Source organism: Heterocephalus glaber, unplaced genomic scaffold (assembly GCF_053883595.1).
Source record: "Heterocephalus glaber isolate CG9 unplaced genomic scaffold, H.glaber_assembly_v1.0 deba00000122, whole genome shotgun sequence".
Lineage (NCBI taxonomy): Eukaryota > Metazoa > Chordata > Mammalia > Rodentia > Bathyergidae > Heterocephalus > Heterocephalus glaber.
In genome coordinates, this window is record NW_028258138.1 from 12,545,116 (window position 1) to 12,558,295 (window position 13,180).

General features: G+C 33.4%; 1 protein-coding gene across 1 annotated transcript; it reads left to right on the plus strand.

Annotated features, from left to right (window-relative positions):
* Positions 1 to 3,941: 3,941 nt before the first annotated feature.
* Positions 3,942 to 4,358, plus strand: LOC147830341 (keratin-associated protein 21-2-like). Its single transcript, XM_087209918.1, has one exon. It carries the CDS (start codon positions 3,942 to 3,944, stop codon positions 4,215 to 4,217), a length of 276 nt encoding a protein of 91 aa, XP_087066044.1. The 3' UTR covers positions 4,218 to 4,358.
* Positions 4,359 to 13,180: the final 8,822 nt, after the last annotated feature.

Here is a 13,180-nt window from a genome sequence, read left to right on the forward strand (position 1 = left end):
CACTGAGTCTACCTCTCTGTTTCCTACCATCTTCGTTTATTGTTCTCTTTAAACATTTACATTTGCATTTCTCATATTAGAGAAACCACGTGGTATATATCTATCTGTCTGATTTATTTTATTTTTTTTCCCCATTAAGTTTATTGGTACATTTTAGGTATAAAATACAGTTACATACATCATTGGGATCTTGTACCATTACATGAGTTTCTTGGTTCTTATTTTTTTCCCCTTCCCTTGCCCTCCCTTCACCCCCTCCACCCTTCTCTATTTGCAAAGACTTTGTTTCCTTTTTTTCTTTTCTCATATCTTTTCCCTTCTTTCCTTTCCCCTACCCCTCCCACTTCCCCTGCTCCTTTAGACTTTTATGTCCTATTACACAAAATCAATTATACATTTTAAAAATTACAATATCAAGATCTAGGAGACATTACCACAGATTTTATAGAATTTAAAAAGATATAGAAAGCATATTACAAAAATCTTTTTTGAAATAAATTTGACAACTTCTAAGAAGTACCTTGGAAGACAAATTAATGAAACTAACTCTGGAGGAAATATAAAATTTGAATAGCACCTATTAGAGAAAGTATATTCCTAGCTTACAGACCTACCTATATGACAACAACAGGCTCAAATACATTTTAACTGATAAATTATATCAAACATTAAAAGCAGAAAAAAAAGGAACACTTCTCCCCTCATTTTAGGAAATCAACATTGTGCTAATCCTAAAACTGGATAAAGATAATAGAAGAAAAAAGTATGAACATAGATAGAAATTTGTTTAACAAAACAAACTTTTAGAAGTCTGATCTGGCAGTATGTAGAAAGTGGTTTTATTATAGGGATGGCAGTGTTGGTTCAGCAAAAGTCATCATTTTAACAGAGGAAAGGAAAAAGCCATACGATCCTGTCATTAGTTGGAGAAAAAGTATTGGACTGAATTCTACAGCTGTTCATGGTAAAAGCTATCAGGAGACTAGAAGTAGAGCAGAAACTTCTCAACAGATTAAAGACATGTACTCTGTAATTCTAGCAAAGATGCCTTATATGAATAGAGAAGTTACAATGCTTTCTCCCTAAGGTGGGGAAGAAGGACAGATATACCTACTTTTCATCTGTCCATTAAACTTTGAAACATAGGCCTAAACCAAAATAGTCTGGCAATAAAATGACACAATTAGGATAGGATTGGCAAAGTAGAAGCAAAATCTTTATATGCAGATGAAATGATCATCTACAGAGAAAATACTAAGAAATCTCTAGGAGCCCCTAGAACTTTATTTAAATTTAGCAGGATTAGAAAACACAAGGTATATATAAAATTTCAGGTCTATGTATACTTGCTATAAATGAAGAATTGGATATTGAAATTTAAAAGTTATGAAGGAGTACAAAGGATCTAGAAAGTAAAAAGAAAAAAAAACAGTGTTGGAAGATGTTTAGTACCTAATTTTAAGACTTCTTCTAAAGCTACAGTAATCAAGGCAGTGTTGGTGTAAGGAAAGACATATAGATCATTGGAATAAAAAAGAATCTAGAAATAGAACCACACACACATGATCCACTGAGTTTTGAAAGATTATTTAACATTAACATTTTATAGAATATAAACTCAATTCAAGAGCCGAGGAAAAGATAGTGTTTTCAGCCAATGGCACTAGAACACCTGGTATCTGTATATAAGAAATTGACCTCAACCCTTTATTTCCATACATAAAAATAACTTGAAAGGATCTATGAATCTAAATATGAAAGTCTAAAAGTATAAAACTCTAAGAAGAAATTATAAAGGAAAATGTTTATGAATTTCTGGTAGGCAAGAACTTCCTCAGATACAAAAAACATGATGTACAAAAGAAAAAATTGATAAATGAGATTCCATCAAAATTTAGAACTTTAAATGACATCGTTAAGAAAATGAAAAGTAGTCCTTAAACAGACCATATTTACAATGCATATAACCTGTGACCAGAATATATAAAGAATTCTTAGAGCTCATTAATAGACATCCCAGTTAAAAAGCAGACATAAGAAGATTATCATCTAGCTACTACAGCACAAGGAAAGGTATGCAACACTAGAATCAGAAAAATACTAATCAGTCCAATAATAAGATTGAATTATACACTCATTAGGGAGATGAAGTTAAAAATTTTAAAAACCTTGTCATGACTTTTTCTTTTTGTTGGATTCTACCTCTTTGCATTTAATTTGTCACTCCCAATGGATTCGTTCTGCTGGGCTTTCTGGAGTTGCAATCCTCACTGTCTTTTCCTAGGATATTGTCTAAAATTTTTTGGAGTGTTGGTTTGGTATTCATGAAGTTCCTAAGGTGCTCTTTGTCATGAAAGCATCTTATTTCTCCATCAAATTTGAAAGATAGTTTTGCAGGGTACATCAATCTGGGTTGGAGGCTGTTTTCCTTTAGGGCTTGAAATACATCACTCCAAGCTCTTCTTGCCTTTGAGAGGTTGCATTGAGAAGTCTGCTGTGATTCTGATGGGCTTTCCTTTGTATGTGATTTGTTTCTTTTCTCTCACTGCTTGTAGAATTTTGTTCTTCTGTTAGATTTCTGGAATCCTAACTATTATACCTATGTGTAGATTTTTTTGATCAAGGCTATTTGGAGTCCTATATGCCTCACTTATCTGTATGTCAAGTTCTTTTCCCCTCCTTGGGAAGTTTTCTGCCATTACTTCTGTGAAGAGTTTTTTATGTCATCTGCACTCTCTCCTCTTTCTTCATTGACTCCAATCAGTTTTATGTTATTCTTCTTTGCATCATGTGGCAGCTGCTGGATTGATTTCCAGTGGTTCCTCACGATTTTAAAGCAATTTTTCTTTTCCTGGTCACTAATTGCAATCTTATCTTCTATATGTGAAATTCTATCCTCACATTGGTTCATTCTGCTGTGTAGACTTTCAGTGGAGTTTTTCATCTCCTGGAAATCTGTTTGCATCTGTTTCATAGATTCCATTTGTTTCCTATGTTGGGATTCCATCATGTTCCTCAGATCCTCTATTTTTTTTATCTGTGTCCTCTCTTAGATTTATTAATCCTTCCTTGCACTATGGGCACAATCTTTGCTGTTATCTGAGAAATTATTTCTGATTTCATTTTTTCCAGATCCTCTTTTTTTGCCAATTCAGGGAGTCCAGGTGGTTGAGTATCAGATTATTCCATTTCATTTCCCTTTGGGGTTGCTGTAGGCGATCTGGAAGTCTGTTTTTGAGGCTTGTTTATGTGTCTTCTCATTTCCAGGGGGTGGTGAGTTTGCTGTTGGTACCCATGTGGCTCACCTCCTCTGCCCTGGGAGTGGTGGAATGGTGGCTGGGGAACCTCTTCCTGGGGGCTGGGATTGGCTCACCTCCTCTGCCCTCTGAGTGGTGGAATAGCAGCAGGGGAGCCTCCTCCTGGGTCCTGGGATTAGCTCACCTCTTCTGCCCTCAGAACAGTGGAATCTGTCTGATTTATTTTAATAGCATTATTGATAGATCTTAAGACCAACACTAAGAATATTATTTAATAGGAGAATTAGTTCAAAGTCTATGAAAGAAAAGAATGACAAGGAAACATATACTCATGTGTCAAATGTGGTGGTGGTGTGTTGTGTTATGTCATGGTCATGAGAGGAATTTATGAAAGATAAAATTATAGAGGCATAGGCTTGGGTGTTTAGAAAATATACCTTTATTTCATTAAAGGCTTCTGAAAATGGCTAGAGAAGTAGGAAGTAAACTATGAATTACTAAGAAAATGAGCCTGGAAGGAATGAACTCATTTTTGGCATGTGATTGTAAAATGAGAGGAGAGAGTCCATGTGAGCTATGACTCATCCACTCCTGTAAGTATATAAAGGGCTCAGAAGACAAGATGACATTCACACTTGAGCAATATCCTTTTATCCTATAACTGAAACCTCACCTCCTGACACCATGTGTTACAACTACTATGGAAACTCCTGTGGAGGCTGTGGCTACGGCTCTGGCTGTGGCTATGGTTGTGGCTATGGCTGTGGATATGGCAGTGGATATGGTTCTCGCTATGGCTGTGGATACAGCTCTGGCTGTGGCTCTGGCTCTGGCTGTGGATATGGTTCCTACTATGGCTGTGGATATGGGTTTGGCTGTGGAACTGGCTGTGGATATGGCTCTGGATGTTGTAGCTACCGACCCTTCTGTTACAGAAGATGCTACTCCTCTTGCTGCTAGTCACTGTGACAAGTCAAGTTTTGCCATTGAAATGAGCACTCCAATGACAAGTTCAGATGAAATCTTTTCTACCCACTAATTTCTTTCTTTTTTGTTTCTATCAACTAATTTCATAGCAAAGGAAAAGTTGATTATTACATTCTGAACGCCTGAGTTAAGATTGTTGCTTCTATTTGCTCTTGGTGTAGAAGAGTTTAATCACATTATTATAGGCAGATTTTATTTTGTTAAATATTGAAATGTAAATTATTTAACTTGCCTTTGTTTCTTTGTTGTAGTTATCTTCAGAATCATGGTAGGGCATCATATTTGGCATATGCTACAATGTAACAAATGACCAGTTTCTTAATAAATTACTTACTAAGAAATTTAGTCTCCTTTGTATCACTGTTATCTTTAATTTTTGGATTTTTTTCCATCTTCTGGATTGTCTTTTAACTACAGTTTGGGGCAAAAATTTTTTATTGGGTTAATCCAAATATTAACTATTTTTATATATTTTATAGTTCCTTAAATGGTTATTCATTTGCTTTATATTTCAACAGAAAAGTAATTGCTACATTCAGAATATTCTGTCCCTTATGAGTAAGGGACTGGGATAGAATGACTGATAAAACAAAGAGGATCTAGTTGTAAAATTGATCCATCAGTGCTGGATCACTTTGATTGTGACTTACCACCTGGTAATGAAGATATTGATATATTAATTTAAGCTAATATGTTCTGCAGTACTGTATGTGAGAAGAAATCTTTATAAGAGTCTCAAAGAAATCAGAAAGGACTGGAATTTGTATTCTTCCTGTTCCCCTTACTTGCTGTTTAACTTTTACATTCATGGTTTCACAGTGATTGCAGAGAATGAGGAATGTCATTCTGTTCCAGTTATGAAAACAGTACAGAAGCAACTGATGAAGACAAGGAATTCTTACTCAGAGCCATTGCCTGTATATTTTAAAGGGCATTCCTTCCAGAGTGCTTGGCAATTTGGAGCCATGATGGTATGATGGGAAAAGTCCTAGCTAAGGAAAAAAAGATTATGGATAAGGGGTGGTTTTTTTTTGTTGTCAGGCAGCAGTATGTGCTATCCCCAGGTCTTAGACACAAGGACAGAAAGTTAAAGACCAAGGAAGAAAATGTCAGGTATGTGGATATATGTCACACAGGACTTTTAGTTTAAAGAAGAGTACCTTTGAAATTTTCAACTATTTTTTCTCAAGTGCTCATAGCTCATTTTAATCTAAAGTGCAATTGAAAAACACAGAGAATGTGTAAATTAAAACAATTTATTAGAGTAAAACTCACACTCCCTCTTCACCTTGAAAATGTTTATCCTAACACTTTCATCACTCTCTGAAGCAGTTGTGGAAAGTCTCTTTTATGGGTGGCTTTAGTTATGCTATTGTGGCTGCCTTGATGTACTGAATGAATTCATGGTCATTTAGACTTTGGGGAAAGCTAGAAGTCACAGAGCCAAATCTGGAGAGTAAAGTGGATGAGGACACACCAACATGTCCTCATTTAATTAAAAATGCTCTGTAATTTTGATCAAGGAGCGTTGTTCAAAATACGGTGGATATTTAAATTAAAAAATTATTATGATACAAGAACCTTATTGTTAATTCCCTAAAATACTTAAAATACTCCCCCTTCCTTTGTACACATTTATCTAATTGTTCTTGACAATGTGTCTTTTACTGTAATATGTTTTCATAAATTTAATCATTCAATGTATTTTATGACCAACCTTTGTATATTCTTCAGTGTCTGTGTGTTTTATCAGTCCACATAGAGCTTTTCCTGTTTTAAAATTTTTGTTCAACATTTTTATCAATGTATTCTCTTGTTTTTATTTTTATTCCTGTATTTATTTACATTTAACATTCACAGCCATTTTATAGTTCATGCTATTTTATATTTTACCTTATATCCAACTATTTCCCACATACTAGTAGAATTTTTTTTTTTTTAACCAGGGATCAAACTTGGGACCTTGTGTTTGTGAGGCAAGTGGCAGAAACACTGAGCTAAATCCTCAGCAAACCAGTAGAGTTTTAACAGAGATGGCTATTTCATAGGTTTAGTACTCCTAATAGAAATACTGAATCTGGAATCCTCCATCTCAAACTGTTTTGAATGATTACAATAGGAAAATATTTTACACAGAAATATTAAAAATAATGTTTAAAATCAACTGGAGAATCATAAAGAAGATGTGGGTTTTTTAAAAAAAATAAAATGGAATACTACTCAGCCATAAAGAATGAGAAACTAGAGACATTTATAGCTAAATGGATGCATATTGAGGTCATACTCTTAAGTGAAATAAATAGGACACACATGTGTAAATACTGAATAGTTTCTCTGGTGTGAGAAACTAAAAGTGTAAATAAGGATCAAAATGTATAATTGATAATGTGAAATAGGAAGAAAAGGTCTAAAGGGGAAGGGGAATTGGAAGACGTAGGGAAAAGGAAAGAAGGGAAAGGAAAAAATATGGGAAAAGGAAAAAATGGAAACAAAGTGTTTGTAAATAGGGAGGGGTGGAGGGGGTGAAGGGAGGGCAGGGGAAGGGGGAAAACATAAGAACCAAGATACATCATGTAAAGTTACAAGATCCTAATGGTGAATGTAATTATATTGTATACCTAAAATATACCAATAAACTCCATGAAAAAATATTGTCTTCAGCTTATGTGTAGTATGAATCATAAATGAATTTCATGTCTAGACTTGAGTCCCACCCTCAAGATGTCACATTATTTATATGCAAATACTGCAAAAATCCATAAAATCAGCAATCTGCAACTCTGCTGACAGACATAAAATATAAGACATACATTTAATTGTATATTTGAGGCTATGTAAATAATATTACATACCTTGACATCTTTTCTGTCAGTATGATTTATATCGAAAGATCCATCTGTGTTAGTGCATGTACTATATCTTCAGATCATTATTTCTAATGACTATTTTATAGGCATGAATGAGGAAGAAGGATCAATGGTGAAGACAATTATGTTTTATCACTCTATTATTATGTCTAATTGCTGCATGGTTTATCATGTGGCACATGCTCGAGACTTTACCTTTTCAGTATACTGATCACATATGTCTACCCCTGCTTTCCTCACCACAGCACCATTCTAATAAATAATGTTCCCCATATGCTTCCATGACACTCAACCCCAGATACTAATTGCTGAGGTGGACGTGTGAGTATATTAAATTTTATGTGTACAGTGTGTTTACTCCTCACTGTATCTGCACTGGTCCAATGTCTAAAATTGCAGTTCTTATCCTCAGGTATATTTGAATCTTGTTAATGTGTAACTTTCTAGCATTGCTCATTTGAGAACTGAGAGGTGATTTCATCTTGTATTTACATTTCTTGAGAACTGATATGTTTGGACAATCTTTTCCTCAAATACATGCTACTATTTGCTTTCCTCTTTCATATTCTCTGTGTTTAAAAAAATATGCCTACTTCAGTATTTACACATGTGTCTTATTTACTTCACTTAAGAAGCCTTAATGAGCATCCATTTGGCTATAAATGTCTTTAGTTTCTCATTCTTTATGGCTGAGTAGTACTCCATTTTAAAAAACACCGCATCTTCTTTATCCAGTCTCCAGTTAATGGGGAATTGGGCTGTTTCCAAGTTTTAGCTATTAAAAACTGTGCTGCTGTAAACATGGGTGCACAGTATATCTAAAATGTACCAATGAACTTCATGAATAAACAAATGTGCCTTCTATTTTTTTGTTCATTAAGTTTATTGGTACATTTTAGATATACAATATGATGACATTCATCATGGGAATTTGTACCTTTACATAATATATTTGTGGTTTTTAGGAGTTTATTATTTACTCTTAATAAATTTCCTTGGCATTTTAGAAATGACTAACATTCCCTTTTAAAGTAGCATGTTTATCTTTTTACATAGTGCACGTAGTTTCACATGTACTTTAATAGATTAATAGATTTTATGTTATTTATAATACCAATCTACCTGAAATCTATCATTTAATATGTTGCTTTATTTTCATTTTTCACTGTAGTGAGCTAGTTTTTCCAACCCACTTACTGAATAGTCTGGTGGTTCCTTCATCATATGGTGCCTCCCTGTTGTTACTACATACACGAATTTGTCTCTTAAGCTTTCTTCTAAGATTTCCTTACATTTGTCTCTTTACATATCTTTAACATTCTTTTTACATATGAAAAGACCTGATAGACATAAAGAGAACATTTCAAGTAATAGCATCACAATATACATTCTTCTCAAGAGCAGTTTGTTGGCCATGATGCATAACATATTAAGTCTTCAAACATATATTAACCAAGATTTTGATAATGTCATGTACATTTCCAATCACACTAATGTGAATTTAGATATCAATAACAGGATACATTGCAGAAAATTTCCAAATATATGACAATTAAACAATGTAGATGAGAGATCCTACATAAACAACCTAAGTCTACAACTCATGGATCTAGAAAATTCAGAAAAGCTAAGCCTAAATTTTGTAGAAGGAAGACAATAACAAAGATCACAGTAGAAATAAGTTAAATACAGAATGAAGAAAAAAAAACAATGAAAATAATTAGTGTTTTGGAAAAGATGAACAAAATCTAACAAACTTTACTGAGGTTAAGAAAGAAAAAGAGAACTCTAGAAAAATCAGACTAGAAAGGAGATATGTTACAAGTGATACAATAGAAACATAAAGAATCAGGAAATACAATTAGGCATAGTTATACAACAACAATTGATTAAGAAGCATATAAAATTTTAGAAATATGCAACTTATCAAAGTAAATTATGAGGTAATATATATATAAACAGAATAACAAATAAGGAGAATGAATCAGTAATGAGAAGTCTTCCATCAAAGTAAAGCCACAAAGAGATTAATTCATGGCCAAATTCTATAAAATAGTAAAAGAACTAATAAAAGTCCTTCTCAAATTATTCCAAAAATTTAAAGAAGAAAGAATATTTCCACATTTTTAGTGCAGTCAATATTATGCTGATAGCAAACAAGCAAGAACAATTATATTTCTTATACAAAAGATGAGAGATGAATATTCCTGATAAATATAGTTGTAAAAATCAGAACAACATTTGAGTTAAAAAGAAATCCACAGCTTCTAGGAAGAAACATTTCCCAAGATGAAGTGGAATTTATTTTTGGAGTATAAAGATTATTCAATACACTCAATTGAGTGAGTTTATGACACTGTATTAATAGAAACATGGATTAAAAATGATTATCTCAGTAAAAGCAGAAAAATTGTTTGATGAAATTCAATGTCCTTTATGATATTAAAGGACTCTCAAGAAGTTAGATAGGGAAGAGGTACACTGGAACGCAATACAGCCCTTAGGGAATGGGAAAAGTTGAAAACTTCCCCTGTAATGCCAGAAACAAAGCAAGGATAATCATTCCTGCCTCTTTTTTTCAATCTCTAAGCCCTAGCAAGAGCAATTATACAGCAAAAAGTACAAATCATCCAAATAAGAAAGGAAGAAAATATGTTTTTGTTTTTAGGATGGCATGATCTTATATATAGGGGTTCCTGAAGACAACACTAAAAATTCTTAGAAGAAACAAAGTAATAGTATAAAATTGTAGGACACAAAATGAGAACATAAAAATTATTTGCATTTCTATATTTTAACACTGAGTGTTTTGAAAAAAAGAAGTGAAGAAAATAATCCTATTCTTAGTAGGCACCAAATTTTACATAAAAATACTTTAGAAAAAATTTAATCAAGTTGTGAAAATTTGCTTAATAACAACTCTAAAATATTGGTGAAAGAAATTCAGGAAGACAAATAAATAGAAAGACACTGTGCTCGTGGATTGGATGAATAAATAATGTTCAATTGTTTGAAGTGTTTAAAGTGATAGATATATAGATTCATTGTAATCTCTATAAAAATTCTAAAGTGGAGGGGAGACTTCATCAGTTATTAAATTATTGCAAAAGTTTATTTCTTCTAATTGAAGTACTAAGCCTGTAAGTCATTTTCCTCATTTCCTATCAGCCATTCTGATCTGAAAGTATTAACTATTGATTAATTAGATTTTAATGGGAAGCAATGATATAACCCAAACACCTGAGCAGAATTCGAGTAATCTTACAAACCCAGCTCATTTTTAGGATTGGATTTAGTTGAACTTCAACAACAAAGAACTTCAACAACAAATCTTCCCTTAAGCCATCAGTGATAAATCCTACATAACTTAGAAATTAAAAATTTAAGAAAAACAATTTACTACCAAAGAAATAAATGGTTATAAGTTTCAGGGAAAAGGTTGGGCTGTAGAAACTCTATTACAGAAAGAGAAGGATAAAATTTCAGAGGAAGATGTTGTGGGTTGATATACTCAATTATTTGCATAAATTCCATATAAAATAATTCCTATTAATGTTTATGGGGAAATCAATGTATGAAGGGAAGATGATGCTACTGCTATTGCTGGTACATCTCTCGCTACTGATATTAAAAAGGTTACTGATTTATAGTATTATCTAATAGGTGGTTACAAAGACCACAAAAGAACAGAATGACAGGCAAACAAATATTTATAGGTCAAACATTTTTGGTGTTGATTTGTGTAAATCATAGCAATGAAAGGAAATTATGAAAGATAAAACCATGAAGACAAAAGCAAGGGTATTTAGAAAAATATAGCTTTATTTCCTTAAAAGCTTCTGAAAATGACTAGCTAGGTAGGAAGTAAGTTATAAATTCCTAACAAAATGAGTGTGGACAGAATAAACTCATTTTAGGGACATGGTTGTAAAATAAGAGAACATAGCCCATGTGAGGCATGATCCAACCATCCCAATTAAGTATATAAAGGGCCTGGAAGAGTAGAAGACATTCACACTTGAGAAACATCCTCCTACCCCTCAATTAAAAACTCACCTCCTGACACCATGTGTGACTACTGTGAAAACTTCTGCAGGGGCTGTGGATACAGCTGTGGCTGTGGCTCTGGGTGTGGCTCTGGCTGTGGCTGTGGATATGGCTCTGGCTGCTATAGCTACTGACCCTTTTGCTACAGAAGATGCTACTCCTCTTGCCGCTAATCAGCATGACAAGTCAGGCTTTGCCACTGAAATGACCACTCTAAGAACAAGAGCAACTGAAATATTCTATCCTATAATTTCATGCCAAGAGAATTTGATTATTGTTTGCTGGGCATCTGAATTCAGATGAAAATTTATGTTCCTACTTCATGCAAATTGAGTCATTCCATCCTATCATTGAGGAGAGATGTTATTTGTTAAACATTCAAATGTAAATTTTTATAACTTTCTATTAACTTTCTATTTATTTTTGTAGTACAGCTATCTTCAGATGGGATGAAATAGTTTTTTCTTAATAAAAAAATTATTTACAAAGAACTGTGGTGTCCTTTGTATCAGTATCATCTTTTTTTTTTTTTTTTTGGTACCAGGGATTGAACTTGGGTCCTTGCACTTGTGCAGCAGGTGGCAAAACCACTGAGCTAAATTCCTGGCCCTCATCCTTCATTTTTGAAGCTTTAGTTTCCTTAACATTTATTTGTCTAATGTAACTTAGGGTAAGTGATTTTTTATCGATAATATCTAAACAGTAACTCCTTTATGTATTTCCTAATTCTTTAAATGTTAATTACCTTTATAGATACACACACACAAAAATAATCATAGCCAAAATTAATGTCTTGCATGGAAAGTAACCCTCATTGGAATAGAAAGAGCAATGAGAAATCCCAGTTTAGACTCATGCTAAAGAAGAGGCAAATATGTTATGTGGTCAAGTATCTAAGATTCTTTGAAATATACAAAATAAACTGGGAAACAGGCCAATTGCCCATTAACTGGAGACTGGATAAAGAAGATGTGGTTTTTCTATAAAATGGAGTACTACTCAGCCATAAAGAATGAGAAACTAGAGAAATTTATAGCTAAATGGATGAACATTGAGGTCATACTCTTAAGTGAAATAAATAGGACACGTGGAAATACTGAATAGTTTCTCTGGTGTGAAAAAGTAAAAGTGTAAATAAGCTTCAAAATGTATAATTGGTAATGCGAAATAGGAAGAAAAGGTCTAAAGGAGTAGGGAAAGTGGGAAGAGTAGGGGAAAGAAAAGAAGGGAAAATAAAAAATATGAGAAAAGGAAAAAATGGAAACAAAGTCTTTGTAAATAGGGAAGGGTGGAGGGGGTGAAGGGAGGGCAGGGGAATGGGGGAAAATAAGAACCAAGATACATCATGTAAAGGTACAAGGCCCCAAAGATGAATGTAACTGTATTGTATACCTAAAATGTACCAATAAACTTAATGAAAAAAAAAGAAATATGCAAAATAAGAAGTTTGAAATACATAGCAAAGACTACAAAGACTATTCCAAACAATCAAAAAGAACTAGGATCCATGGCAACTGGGAAACAGTTGCCATGTGACTATTACACCTACGATTTCACAGTGGTTGATGAAAATGATCAACATCAGGGTCATAGTCCTGGCATGGAAAAATAGGAGGGACAGATGAGGAAGATAATGGAAGCTTACTGAGTACCTTTGTCTATTTTTAGAGATAGAATCCCTTTTCTTTTATTTAAACCTTTTTGCCTGTTACTACTATGCTGCATAACCTATCCTAGGAGAAGGTAGCTAAAAACAAAGGAATTGTAGATGGGAGTTGATTTTTTTCAGCAAGACATATGTACCAATATCCCATAGGTCTTGAATAACAAGGAAATGTTAAAAGATTGAGGAATTCAAAACTTAACTAAATGGACTTACATTCTCCAGTAATTCTAGTTTTGTGAATACACTATTGATGTCTTTCCTCATTTCACACCATATGTAAAAATGAACTCAAAATTGTTTAATCACTACTGAAGAACTTGAAAATGTAAAATTACTAGAAGACAACACTGGGAAAA

Coding starts and splice junctions, on each gene's coding strand:
- LOC147830341 (XM_087209918.1), top strand. CDS start 3,942: ATGTGTTACAACTACTATGGAAACTCCTGTGGAGGCTGTGGCTACGGC.